Genomic DNA, 12,728 nt, shown 5'->3' on the forward strand with positions numbered 1-12,728 from the left:
CGTGTTTGTTTATCTGTGAAACTTCTCCACACAAAACGTAATGATACCCTTTCATTGACAGCATCCAAGTAATAATATCCTTCTGACTCTGTCATAGGGGTAATAACAAGCTTTCAAGTATTTCAATGAATAATGTATTTTTGACATTCTACATAAAAATAAAAAGGCTTCTTAAACATACATACCTCCTATTTGTTCCAGCACAAATTTCTGTATCAATAAATTAAATTGTGGATTCAAGTGCAGGATTTGACCCACTATACCAAAGAAGTAATACAAGTTCTAAGAGACTAGTTATTTCCTCAGTTTTCTTAATAATTTTGTAATTACACAATTAATTTGTTTTAATAAACTTTTCATTGCTATTCTACACATGACAAGCATACATTAGGAAGCAAAGAAAGGAACAGGGTGATATACAAGGCTTATGAGAACTCCTCTCTTAATTTTAATTGCATGTTATTTATCATCCAGCAAATTAGCCTTGAGAGGTCACTGTTGCTCACACAGGACAGAAGCATTAATGCTGAGACACTACATAGAAAAACAGTTTAGTTAAGCCGTTACTACTAGGCTTTTTACTCTATAATCCAGTCTTATGTTGACATGCAAAGACTTCTTCATATGATGCAGTAGAAGGTTGTGTGAAATTGTTCATAACGAAAATGAGAACTCTTCTTTCAAATAATTACTTTAATTACCTAATATAACATAGATTTAGTACAATAAGATGATATGTATTCATTAGAGTACTTTGATTAGATTGCTTCTTGTCATGATGTTTTATCACTAGTGTGAAATACGTATCAGTGTTGATCTTTTTATTAAGTCAATATCTTTTAAAGCTAAAGATCCAGCAAGTCATACAGGAAGTTAACTGTGTGCCTGTTTATTGAACTTGATTTACTTCCTCGAGCTTTTAATATCATCAGATAAAATACAAAGATCAAAGAAATTTCCTGCCTAAGAGGGAAAGTGAATTGCATATTAACTTTTTCATGCTACCAGTGAGACTTCTTGTAACCCAACCAATAGAAAAACTGCATTGCAGAGGCATGAATCTTAGGAATTAGACTTGCAGAAAAGCCGCAGTCATCAGCTATAGCTTCTTTCAGAACAAATTCCCTTTTCCATGACTGTGAACTGTTAGAATGCCTGTTTTACTCTGACTGCATTCCCATTTGAACTCATGATAAAAGCAGGCTTTCAAAGCTGTTATAAACTGAGTTCTCTTTTTGCCTAGTCATTTAAAAAACAAGTAGCAGAATTTGTCTTACATCAAAAATGAAAATCACTGATTCGTTCTTTTCACTTGTTGAATTACATTCCACCAATAATGTGAAATCATATTTCATCCATTTGCAATGATAGCTCTCTCAAGCTGTGTCATATCCCGTAAGCTAGATTTGATAGCTTTGAGACTGAACAGTATCTAGCCATGTGAGAAATTCTGGTTAAATTGGTGAAATCACTTGCAGTAACCAATTCAGGATGTGCATGTCATATGAACAAAACTGTATAGGATTAATTTAAAATAATTTTCATTCTAAACCATCTCCAATACCGTCTTTTGTCTCAACATTTTAAATAGGGGTAATTTTGTACTTTTTGTCTATAAAGCTTATTTTCCAGTTTGCTTAGAGCCACTTACTCTCACTAAAGCCCTGACCCTGCAAAAATTAAAGCATATCCTTAATTTTATCTAGTGACAAAATCTCTTATATACTGACTAATAAGGTAAAGGCATTTATGAGATCTGGGCCTTATTTGGCTTTTAGGAAATGTTTTCACATTCCTCCAAATACTTCAAGCAGCCCTTTTATTGAGCAAACCATGCCTGCAAGGCTACAAAGGAAACCCAAAGCAAAAACAGAGATATCTGCACATTTCTCTATGAAGGATAGTTTTTTCCATTTAAGTTTTAAATGGAAGAGAGAAGGAAGAAGAAAAGTCATAGCAGCACCTGTTACACTGCCCGTTAAACCCATCAACAGGGCAAAATGTGGTATGAACATGGCCATCAGCAGAGTTATCAGGAGAAATGAGCCTCTTACACCCAGAGCAAATAGTGGAGATCTGTAATTGGAATGGTTGCCTCTAGAAATACAAGTATACACAATTTCTGTGGCTGCAAAAAAGGGCAAAGGGTAAGAAAGAAGAGCTTTGGTTAAGAGACACAAATTCACTAGGGTTTGAAGAAATGATGGCAGGTTGTCTGTAATAACTTCCTTTGTCTCTTCACCCCAGGTCAAGAATGCAGTCAGTGCAAAGGTTGTTTTCAAGACACAAGCAAAAAAGTGGGTCCAATTCAGCATACATCTAAATTCCCCAGGGTTTTTCATGTTACCTTCAAGTGTGGGAAGAAATATTTGTGACGTATAACTGAAAATGATCACCCCTACAGACACCAAGAAGTCCTCAAACTCAATGGAGAGTCTGAATTTTGCCCAGGACCACTGATGTATTTGTGTGAGACAGTAAGTCATCACTACAAGGATGATAAAAAAATGGACCAAGGAGCAAAGCTGGCTGAGTTTGGAAACAATTTTGAGAGTCTTGATAAATACACAAGGCAGCAATGTAACAAAGGCAATTGCAGACCAAGTTTTCTCAGTCACTAGTACATAAGGAAAACTATGTAACAGCAAGTTCCCACTAACAACCAGATACAAAATACATGTCATGATCAGTTCCATCACTTGGGTCACATTGACAACTATGCCACCTAGTTTGGGAGATAGATTTTTGCAGCAGGCGTTCGCAATATCTTCATACGTATCTCTCACTCTTATGAGCTGCCCATTTTCGTTTTCTTCATACAGGCAAGCAATTAGAATTTTGCCTGTGTAACAGCATAATGCTGCAGCCAAGATAATAAGAAACAAGCCGCTATATCCACTGTGGAGAAGAGCATACGGCAATCCTAGGACGAATATTCCCTGAAGAGGAAAAAGAGGAAGAAAAGTTAGCACAAAATCCCTGAGGCAAAATGTTTACTAGAAGTGACAGTCCCAAACCTGCTCTCCATTGAACATTGCTTTCACCTAACAGCATGGTGAAAGTACTTCTACATTTAGCTAAGTAAGTAATGATCATGAGAAATGTGTTTATTCGTGATAAATGAAATTATCAGCAAAAATAACTGCTCCTATCAACACACATGTAACGATAAGCTAGGAAAAAGAGAATGTGACTGAATGATAGAGTCAGGTTCCTAGTTAATATTTAACGCTGACGTGATTAGAAGCACATTTTAGAAGGTTCATAGGCAGTTATTCAGTCAACATGCATATTAATGAACAGGTTCAATATCAGTAAAATTAAGCAACTGCAGCATCATCTGTACAAGTTCAAATTCAAATTAAAAATAACACTAGAGATAGATCCAGTAATGACAATCCTCTTCAGTCTACAAATTGTTAACAGACCTCTGGAAAGAAAATGGCATTAGAGTGACATCAGACTTTGCTTGTATTTCCTCTGTGGCTTCTGTATGCCTCATGCAGTCTTTGCTCTTGTTAAGTCCACTGCTAAAGTGATTCTTCTCACAGCTCAGATTCTAGACTGTGCAAACTTATTTAGGTGTTTAAAAATACACGTAAAATATATAGATGTACTTTCCTCTAAACAGTTTCTGAAAATAACAGAATTATACTTGTTTTATCCAGTAAAAAAGCTGTGACATTTTTGTTTCACAGAACACTGTGTGTATTTCTTTGGGTTTTTCCCCTATTTTTCCCCTATATTTAAGGGCAAATGACACTTTCATGTGGTTTAATTTCTATTAGCACAAACCCAACAAAACCCTTGAACAATATTCATAAAAAGATTCAATTTAGGAAAGATGCTTCCATGACATCTCCCTTTTTATGCTACAAAGCTGAAACTAAACAATGTACATTAGTCAGACTGGTCAGGCGTATTCATTCCTGATGACTGAAGAAAGGTAGGGAGGAAACAAAATACAGTTAACTAGTTCTACAGAAATTTTTACTTCAGTATTTCTTACAGCACCAATGACATGATGAAATATGAGCATTTGTCCTCATATTTGCTATTCTGGCCTGACAGAAGGACTTGATTTGGATTAAACCCATCTAAACTCTTTTTCTGACCTAATCAGAGCACCCCCATCTGCTCTGCAAAACCCATGAACACCCAACAGAAACAGGCCTCCTCGCAGAAGGGGTGACCCACTTTTCTTCTTTCACTTCCCGAGTGGGTAGTGCCACTGCTTGCTTTCAGGAGCCAGAGCAGAAGAGGTGAGTTTAATGGGCTAAATCTTAATTTCAGACTTTTCCATCTACAACTGTGGGTATGAGGCCATGCAGGGAACAAATGTTTCAGGCATGCTTCTGTTTTTGGTGTTAGCTATCAGCTCCTTCAGATTTTATACCCAGCAGACAGTTCCTGAAAGGACAGTCTAGGAGCCCAGCTCTACCTCAGCTTTGCAGGGTTTATACCCATCACTCCATTTCTAAGTGATACAAGTACTTCCAGGCCTGATCCATAAGGAGAGCTCTGAAGAGAGGCAATTTTTCAAACACTAAATAATCATCAGTGTATAAATAATCATCAGGGTATAAAAAATATTCTCCTTTTCTTCTAGCCACAAAATAGCAGTCCTTTCTGGGCAGATTGTGGGATGAGCATCAACCAGAAAAGGAAGATTAGAAATCCTTGAATTAAAACGGTATTTTTTCTCTAAGTCAATGAGAAAAATAGAGTGCCCATCGTATTAATGAGCATCATTGCCTATTTCATCAGGCTTCACTCTAGATGCAGCTATCTTCAGCTTTCAGCTGAATTAGAGCTGGAAGAATCATATTAAGTACATGCCCTAGTACATTTTGATTAAAAAGGTCTATGCCTTCATGTACTGAAACAGAAGTACCTCAGTTATTTTTACTGATACAACAATAAAATTATTGACTAGATACCTTTTATGGTTGTTTTCCGTGACTTTATTTACAGCAATGGTTTTGTGTAAGTCACAGGTGCCGTTTCATTTAGGAGTTGGGATGTTCAACTACATAGCTTGTGGCACTTCAGTCACCCAAATCTCCCCACTCCAATGGCTCAGCTCCATTCTAATACAGGTCTCATGACCCAATTATTCTGCAGTGTAATTAGCATTTCTTTTACATGAGCTTCACAGAAGTGTTCAGAATTCTACCATTTCTGCCCTCCAACAGTCTACTTTTTAAAACAGACTAGATATCTGGCTGTATCCAGACTGCAGGTAGCACACATGTAATTGTAGCTTTTGATATCATGCCATTTTTAATTGTGGATTTCACTGACTGGCAAGTTATCTAGTTGCTTAAAGAACAAAATGTGATTTCTTTCCTATGAGAACAATCCTTGGAGAACATTTACATAACAGATTGAGTTTAAAAGCATCACAAATAAACCAAGTCTATGAAAAAATCAGGATAAAAGTCAGAGTCATCTTCCATATTAACATAAGAACAATGATGTTTTCTCAGTTCCTTGCAGTTTATAGCAAGCTTATCTCATTTGTTCTGTACTCACAGCATTATTATTTTGCTCCTTAACCTGCATTTGGGAGTTCAAATGGTATTTGCTGACACAAAGGGTCACTGTATAATTAAACTGCAGGTAGGTGTCAGCACAGGCCTTACCCACACAATGACTTCTCCCCTGCTGAATTTAGTCTATTAACGTTTGTATGACTAGCCTCAACCTAAACCAAAGCATAAGTCTTTCAGAGACGTTATCACATTAGACAGCCATTTACAGTCCTTCCCACAGGTGTCTGCTTTTCCATGCTTAATTGTTAGTTTAATCAGAGCATAACATAATTTTAACCTCTAACATGTCCTTGCTGTTTATATCAAATAATTTTATTTGGTATGCAACACAGACCACAGGATGATAGAGGTGAGGTTTTTTAGACTTTTTTTTTTCCCCATCTTCTGAATTCAGGCCTTACTAAACAAACCCATTTTTGCACTATATATATTCTTTCTTAAAATTATGTATCAGTGATTGCCAATTTCAAAGTTCAGACTTTAGAATTTCTAAATTGAAACTCTCTACAGAAACTGTAAGTTTTCCTTTCAGCTGATGTCTTTGTAAACTTCAGCTTTCAGTTAATAGCAGAAAGCAAACATTGTGGACATAACTGGTTTTGCAGCTTTTTAGATACAGAGCATGGTTAGTAGTGAGTAATGGGAGAACTCTGAATGCGCCAATACAGTAAATATGTATGTGGTGAAATGACAGTATTTTTCCTGCCTTGACAGAAATGTTTTTTTCCATTAAAAAAGAAGAAGAAGAAGAAGAAAGGTTTAATGTATCAGCACATTGTTAAATTTCTACAAAATAACCAAAAATGTTAGTGATGGCCACAAGAACTCAAACAACAAAAGACCCTTTGTCAGACTTCAAGACCTATTTTGTATTTGATCTTCTTACCTTTCCAAAAGCAACACTTTCTGATAGAACCATTTCCTGAACATCACCTAGTTTAAATACTTTAGTTTCAAAGAAAAAGGTATCTTTAAGAAGCACTTATTTTGCTGTCAATGTAATATGACAGTACAGGCATCGAGCTGTGTTCTCTGGTTTAAAGCTGCTCAGCAACCTTAGACCAATGCTTAGAGTGACTTATCTGTGGGAAAACTCCTCCATAAAAAAATCCTTTCATGGATGTTGCTGAAGGCAGCTTTTGTCCCCCTCTCATGAGGAGTGAGTGTACAGAGAATGTAGACAGAGCATATCAACATTTCACCGATTCTTTGCTAGTGGAAGAGGGACACAGGTAATCTCTGTGCTGTTTGTCAATGCTCACTTGGTCCAGCCTGGCCTCAGCACTTGCTCTTATTGAGTCTTCTGATCCTGTGTTCTCATGTCCAAATTATGGCACAGACAGTCTTAGCTGTGAAGCATCAATTAAAAATGAGCAGCAAAAGGAGCTGTTTCTTAAATTGCCGCCCAGCTCTTTGTTTAGTGTTCTGTCTGGGAAGTGTTACTGTCTGAGTGGTTTTAATTCCAACGGTTCTAGTCCAAAGTCAAATAATTTGCACTTTGAATATGCTGTTTTAAGGTGATCTATTTACAAAATAGAACAGCACAGAGAAAAAACACTCACACAGTTTCGTGCAGGGGAGATGGACTTTTTCAAACACTACTTCACCTCAGGGCAAGCCCCTCCCCAGGGAATAAAATGTGCTTAGAAAACTACATAAATGAACACAGACAAGCACTCTGAGAAAACATTAAAATTCTTTAATGTTCAGTTTTAAGACTTTTAATCCCAGGTAAAATGCTTCATTTCATAGGCTATTTTAACCTGAAATATGACACTTTGAAAAACAAAGCAGATTGATAGGTAATTAAAAAATAAAGAAGATCAAATCATGGTCAGACCTGAGATATGGCAAAAGACAATGAAATAAAAAGGAGTAAAAAGCAATGCTAAAAGAAAAGGAGGGAGAAAAAGTTTTCACCTTAAGACTTAATCAGATGGAAAAATAAATTAAGAAATTAAGAATAATTTAACTAAAAATTATTCAGTTAGTACAACTCTCCTACATGCAGAATACATGTTAATATGCCAGACTGCTGAATTAGCTCTGATTGCCTTTCTCACCATCTGCAGTTACTCTACTGGAACGGTTCATTTAAGCCTAACTATTTCCCAACTATGTATTTGATTCCCCGCATGAACATGGGTTGGGCATAGGAACTATACAGGAAAGCGTCCTTCATGGATCCTCTTGAAAGAGTAGGGACATAAATTCAGGAACCCTGCTTTTCAGTGCACTTCCACAAAATATTTAATTATGTGATTTAGCATTTGCTGTCATTTAAAATAAATAATTTTCCTGAACAAATGCAAGCCTGTGTTGCTGTGTTATTTATGTGAAGATATAACTTTATAAGCATTAAATAAAAAAAAAAAAAAAAGCAAATCCCTTTATTTCATACCATGATAACAAACCTACTTGCTTGTTGACCTCCATGGTCTTTTTCCTTTCTCAAACGCCACTGTGATCAACGGTGATTTTGTATTTTCTTCCAGATCACTGTTGACTCCATTGAACAATACTGGACCAGATGCCAATTATCCTACTAGATAACCTCCTAACCCTAATAAAAACTAATTCCTTTGACAATAGATCCACACTGACAATTTCTTTTTTGGGTTCTTTATGAATCCTTTAAAGATGTATTCTATTGTTCCACTAAATTTTAAATTAGAATGTTGTGCATTAAAGTGTCAAAATGTGTCAAAATGTGGATGCACACAAGTCTGTGGGACCAGATGGGTTACACCTAAGGGTGCTCAGACACTTGGAAGATGTGCTTGCAAAGCATGATTTACCTGAAGTCATGGCTAACTGGGGAGGTCCTATTGGACAGGAGGGTGGCAAATGTAACACCCACCTACAAGAAAGGCAGAAAGGATGATCCAGGAAACTATAGACCTATCAGTCTGACCTCGGTGCCAGGGAAGGTCATGGAGCAGGTCATCTCGGGTGCCATTAAAAGTCATCAACCAGTCAATCAGGCCCAGTCAGCATGGCGTTATGAAAGGCAGGTCCTGCCTGACAAACCTGATCTCCTTCTACGAGAGGGCGACCTGCTTAGTGGATGAGGGAAAGGCTGTGGATGTTGCCTACCTTGAATTTAGTAAGGCCTTTGACATCGTTTCCCACAGCATTCTCCTGGCAAAACTGGCTGCTTCCAGCTTGGATGGGCACACGCTTTGCTGGGTAAAAATCTGGCTGGATGGCCGGGCCCAAAGAGTTGTGGTGAATGGAGTTAAATCTGATTGGTGGCAGATCAAGAGTGGTGTCCCCCAGGGCTCGGTTCTGGGCCCACTCCTGTTTAACATCTTTATTGATGATCTAGATGAGGGGATCGAGGCACCCTCAGTCAGTTTGCAGATGACACCCAGCTGGGTGGGAGTGTTGATCTGCTCGAGGGCAGGGAGGCTCTGCAGAGAGACCTGGACAGGCTGGAGCCATGGGCTGAGGCCAACTGCAGGAGTTTCCATAAGGCCAAATGCCGGGGGCTGCCCTTGGGCCACAACAACCCCCAGCAGCGCTACAGGCTTGGGGAGGAGTGGCTGGGGAGCTGCCAGTCAGAGAGGGACCTGGGGGTGCTGATTGACAGCCGGCTGAACAGGAGCCAGCAGTGTGCCCAGGGGGCCAAGAAGGCCAATGGCATCCTGGCTTGTGTCAGCAATAGCGTGGCCAGCAGGGACAGGGAAGGGATCTGACCCCTGTACTCGGCACTGGTGAGGCCGCCCCTCGATTCCTGTGTTCAGTTTTGGGCCCCTCACTCCAAAAAGGACATGGAATGACTCGAGCGTGTCCAGAGAAGGGCAACGGAGCTGGTGCAGGGTCTGGAGCACAGGTCGGACGGGGAGCGGCTGAGGGAACTGGGGGTGTTTAGTCTGGAGAAGAGGAGGCTGAGGGGAGACCTCATCGCCCTCTACAGCTCCCTGAAAGGAGGGTGCAGAGAGCTGGGGATGAGTCTCTTTAACCAAGTTAGAAGTGACAGGACAAGAGGGAATGGCCTCAGATTGTTCCAGGGAAGGTTTAGACTGGATATTATGAAGCATTTCTTTCCAGAAGGGGTTGTTAGAGGTTGGAATGGGCTGCCCAGGGCAGTGGTGGAGTCCCCATCCCTGGAGGTGTTTAAGAGTCGGGTTGACTTAGCGCTGAGGGATCTGGTGTAGTTGGGAACTGTCAGTGTTAGTTTAATGGTTGGACTGGATGATCTTCAAGGTCTTTTCCAACCTAGACGATTCTGTGATTCTGTGAAAATTCCTTTTAGAAGTCTAAATATATTATTTATCTTTCACTGCCTATTTTACAATGTCATCAAAGAATTATATTACATATGTTTAATAAGGACTATAAGGACTCTTTCTCCACAACCATAATGACTGACACTAATTATATTCCTGGCTTTTTATTCTGTATCAATTAAAACCTGTATTAACAATTACATTCTTTTTCTCAGAATTGTTGCCAGGTTTCACTAGTCAGGATTTAACTGACTTTTTAAATATTGGAATGTCATCCACAATCTTCTGAGAATTCCACATGTAATAGCAATTGAATACTATAGCTATAGTTATCTAATAGTTAATTGTCCAAGTCTAAGCTTGGAAAAAATAGGCACCTCAGTTTATAGCACACACCTATTTTAAGATAGCAGAGCTGAGATTAATGTCCTTTCAGAGATTCCTCTTCCTCTTGCTGGGTGAAAGAATATGTACACAGTGGAGTGCAGACACACACCTTAGAAACTCTGAGAGTTAACTTTTAAATATCTTATGCAGAATACCATGATACCCATCCTGAAAAATTACAAAATGACCCACTGTTCTGTGCTATGAGCACATCCTCCTGATTCTCTACAGAGACTCCTTATGAACATTCAAATCTTTTTTCAGAGTTAAGAACAATTTTAGAACCTCCCTCTACTGCCAGTGTAGGAAATCAGTGTAGCGGAATTCAGTGAGAGATCTCAGAGTAGAGGAGGTTGACCCTACATTAAAAAATCTCTAAGTTGATTTTTCGCACTCTCAGTTTCACATACTCAACAACACTGGTGTGTGTATCCCAGTGGCCTGGCCAGGATCACTTGTGAGCATCAAGGAGGACAAGCGATGCTGGCAGTCAAGTGCTCACTATGTCTCTGGTGTTGATCTTGACTAGTGATGACAAACAGATTTTGGATTTACCTTCTGTACTCTTCTGAAATGGATGCAGTTTTGGTCTTTTGCCTTATTATGTTGTCTCATCCCTCATAAATATTAGCAAAATTCCTGAATTTCACAGTACTGTTGCTTTCCTTATCTGCATGTTTTATTGATACTGTCCTCTACTTCATAACCTTAACACTTATCTATAGGTCAGTTTTTCTACCTCTCCATTTGAATGAAATCACATATATGGTGTGCTGTAGTCTTCAATGCACACCTTCCCTTTTAAATTTTTTCTGCTGTTCCTCCTGGTGCTTTTAGACAGGTATACACAGTCACATACACAGACACACAGTTCCATTCATACTTAATTTATTAGTATTTTTTACAAATTTTTACACTAAATGTAGCTTTATTTCCCCTAATTCCTAATAATTATTTTCTTACTGTCCTAATCTCTGGGAGATGTCTATTTTCCTAGTATCTTTGGGTTCCTATATTTCTTTGCTACACTTCATAATTCATCATGTACAATGATTACTCTCACACTCCCTTTCTCCTTTTTGCTATTTAAAAAAAATATTAATTGATATATTCATTTCACATCTGAAGTAGGAGGGGTTTTAACACACAGGCGTACTATTTCTTAATTATGAGATGTGGCTTCTGGACATCTCATAAATTCTTGTTAAACATCTTTCAAATTGTTTTCAAAATTGGCTGTCTGTATTTATTCTTCCTAATCAATTATCACTCATAATTTTCTCCAGGTTTGTAAAATTCACTCTTCTGAAGTACCAAGTTTTTTATTACTGTCCTCTGTTTTCTCATAATGAATGTAATTAGATCCACTGATCTGATCATCTTTATTCAATGTAATGAGGCTCAAAATAGAACTACCTTATGCTAGGTTCAATACCTTTTGTGTTAGATAATTATCATCTATAATTTTTAGAAATTTTAAAGATGTTTTACTACAGACTTCATACAACCTCCAGGACAGGTCTTTAAAACTGTAGTCACCAAGAACAATACAATTTTTCTTTCCGGACAATAGCTCTAACACAGATAATAATCTCTCTAACATAGAGTGCCACCCTCAACTTCTTTTATCTACTCTTTTTTTGTAAACATGATTTATCTGATTATTTTAAAATTCCAGTTGCATGAATCATCCCACCATGTATTTGCAGTATCATTGGTTATATCCTACTTCTCCTCACCAGTGAAAATTTCTGGTTCCCTAGCTGACTACCCAGACTCCTGGCACTGCTCTGCAGACACCAGGAAAAGAATTCATCTGCTTTCCTACTTGCTTCACAGTTTGTTCACAGCTCAGCTGAGTTTGAATTCAAAAATACTACAAGCTGTTCTTTGGAAAACTTCAAATATTGTCCATGGCCTGTACGACCTTAGCAGCAGGTCCATCTCCTTTAATGGCAGTGAAAAAATCTTCCTTTAACTTCAGGAATGGTTGAATTGGACACCAGCAATATTGTTTTTCCTGATTTTCTTATTCTTTCTCTTTGCCAATGCCAGCCTGTTTTAGCTACAGGAAGGAAAGTAGCTAAGGTGTTTATTCTGTGATTAATATCTACAATCACCTTATATACTGAGAGAAACTTTAGAAATGTTGTTCTGTCAATCCTTCAGGTCCCATAAGCAGATGATAAGGCAGACAGACTGCTCAGGAGATGATGTGATAAGATAAGAAAGTAAACAAGTCTCATGGTCTGCACTGCAAAATGCATGTGTCCATTTGACTGACAGAAGCCACTGATTTTGTTCTCCTTTTAGGGGACAGATTAGTTTTAAGAATCTCCTAAATATTAGGAAAGAGACCAGAAGAAATAGATGCCTCAACAAAAAAGGAATTGCTGCTATTGTATATGACAGCTGATCCATTGGCTTTGCTATTGGTTTAAGTGTTTGTTCTAAAACTGAAATAATATCCTTGATGCTTAATTTTGCATGGTTTGATAGAAAATGTTAGTTTGCATGAATTCAGAGCTGTCTGCAAGAATGCACTGAATCACAC

At 38.2% G+C, this 12,728-nt stretch overlaps 1 protein-coding gene across 1 annotated transcript in view; it reads right to left on the reverse strand.

Moving 5' to 3' along the window:
* Positions 1 to 1,787: 1,787 nt before the first annotated feature.
* The window catches only part of LOC113477854 (vesicular inhibitory amino acid transporter-like), a 33,591-nt gene continuing 22,650 nt past the window's right edge, over positions 1,788 to 12,728 (reverse strand). The window contains exon 3 of the mRNA XM_026844534.1: positions 1,788 to 2,939. Within this exon, the coding sequence (XP_026700335.1) occupies positions 1,788 to 2,939 (1,152 nt within the window). The remainder of the gene's footprint in view (positions 2,940 to 12,728) is intronic.

This window comes from Athene cunicularia (genome assembly GCF_003259725.1).
Source record: "Athene cunicularia isolate RWA chromosome 3 unlocalized genomic scaffold, athCun1 chr3_part1, whole genome shotgun sequence".
Classification (NCBI taxonomy): domain Eukaryota; kingdom Metazoa; phylum Chordata; class Aves; order Strigiformes; family Strigidae; genus Athene; species Athene cunicularia.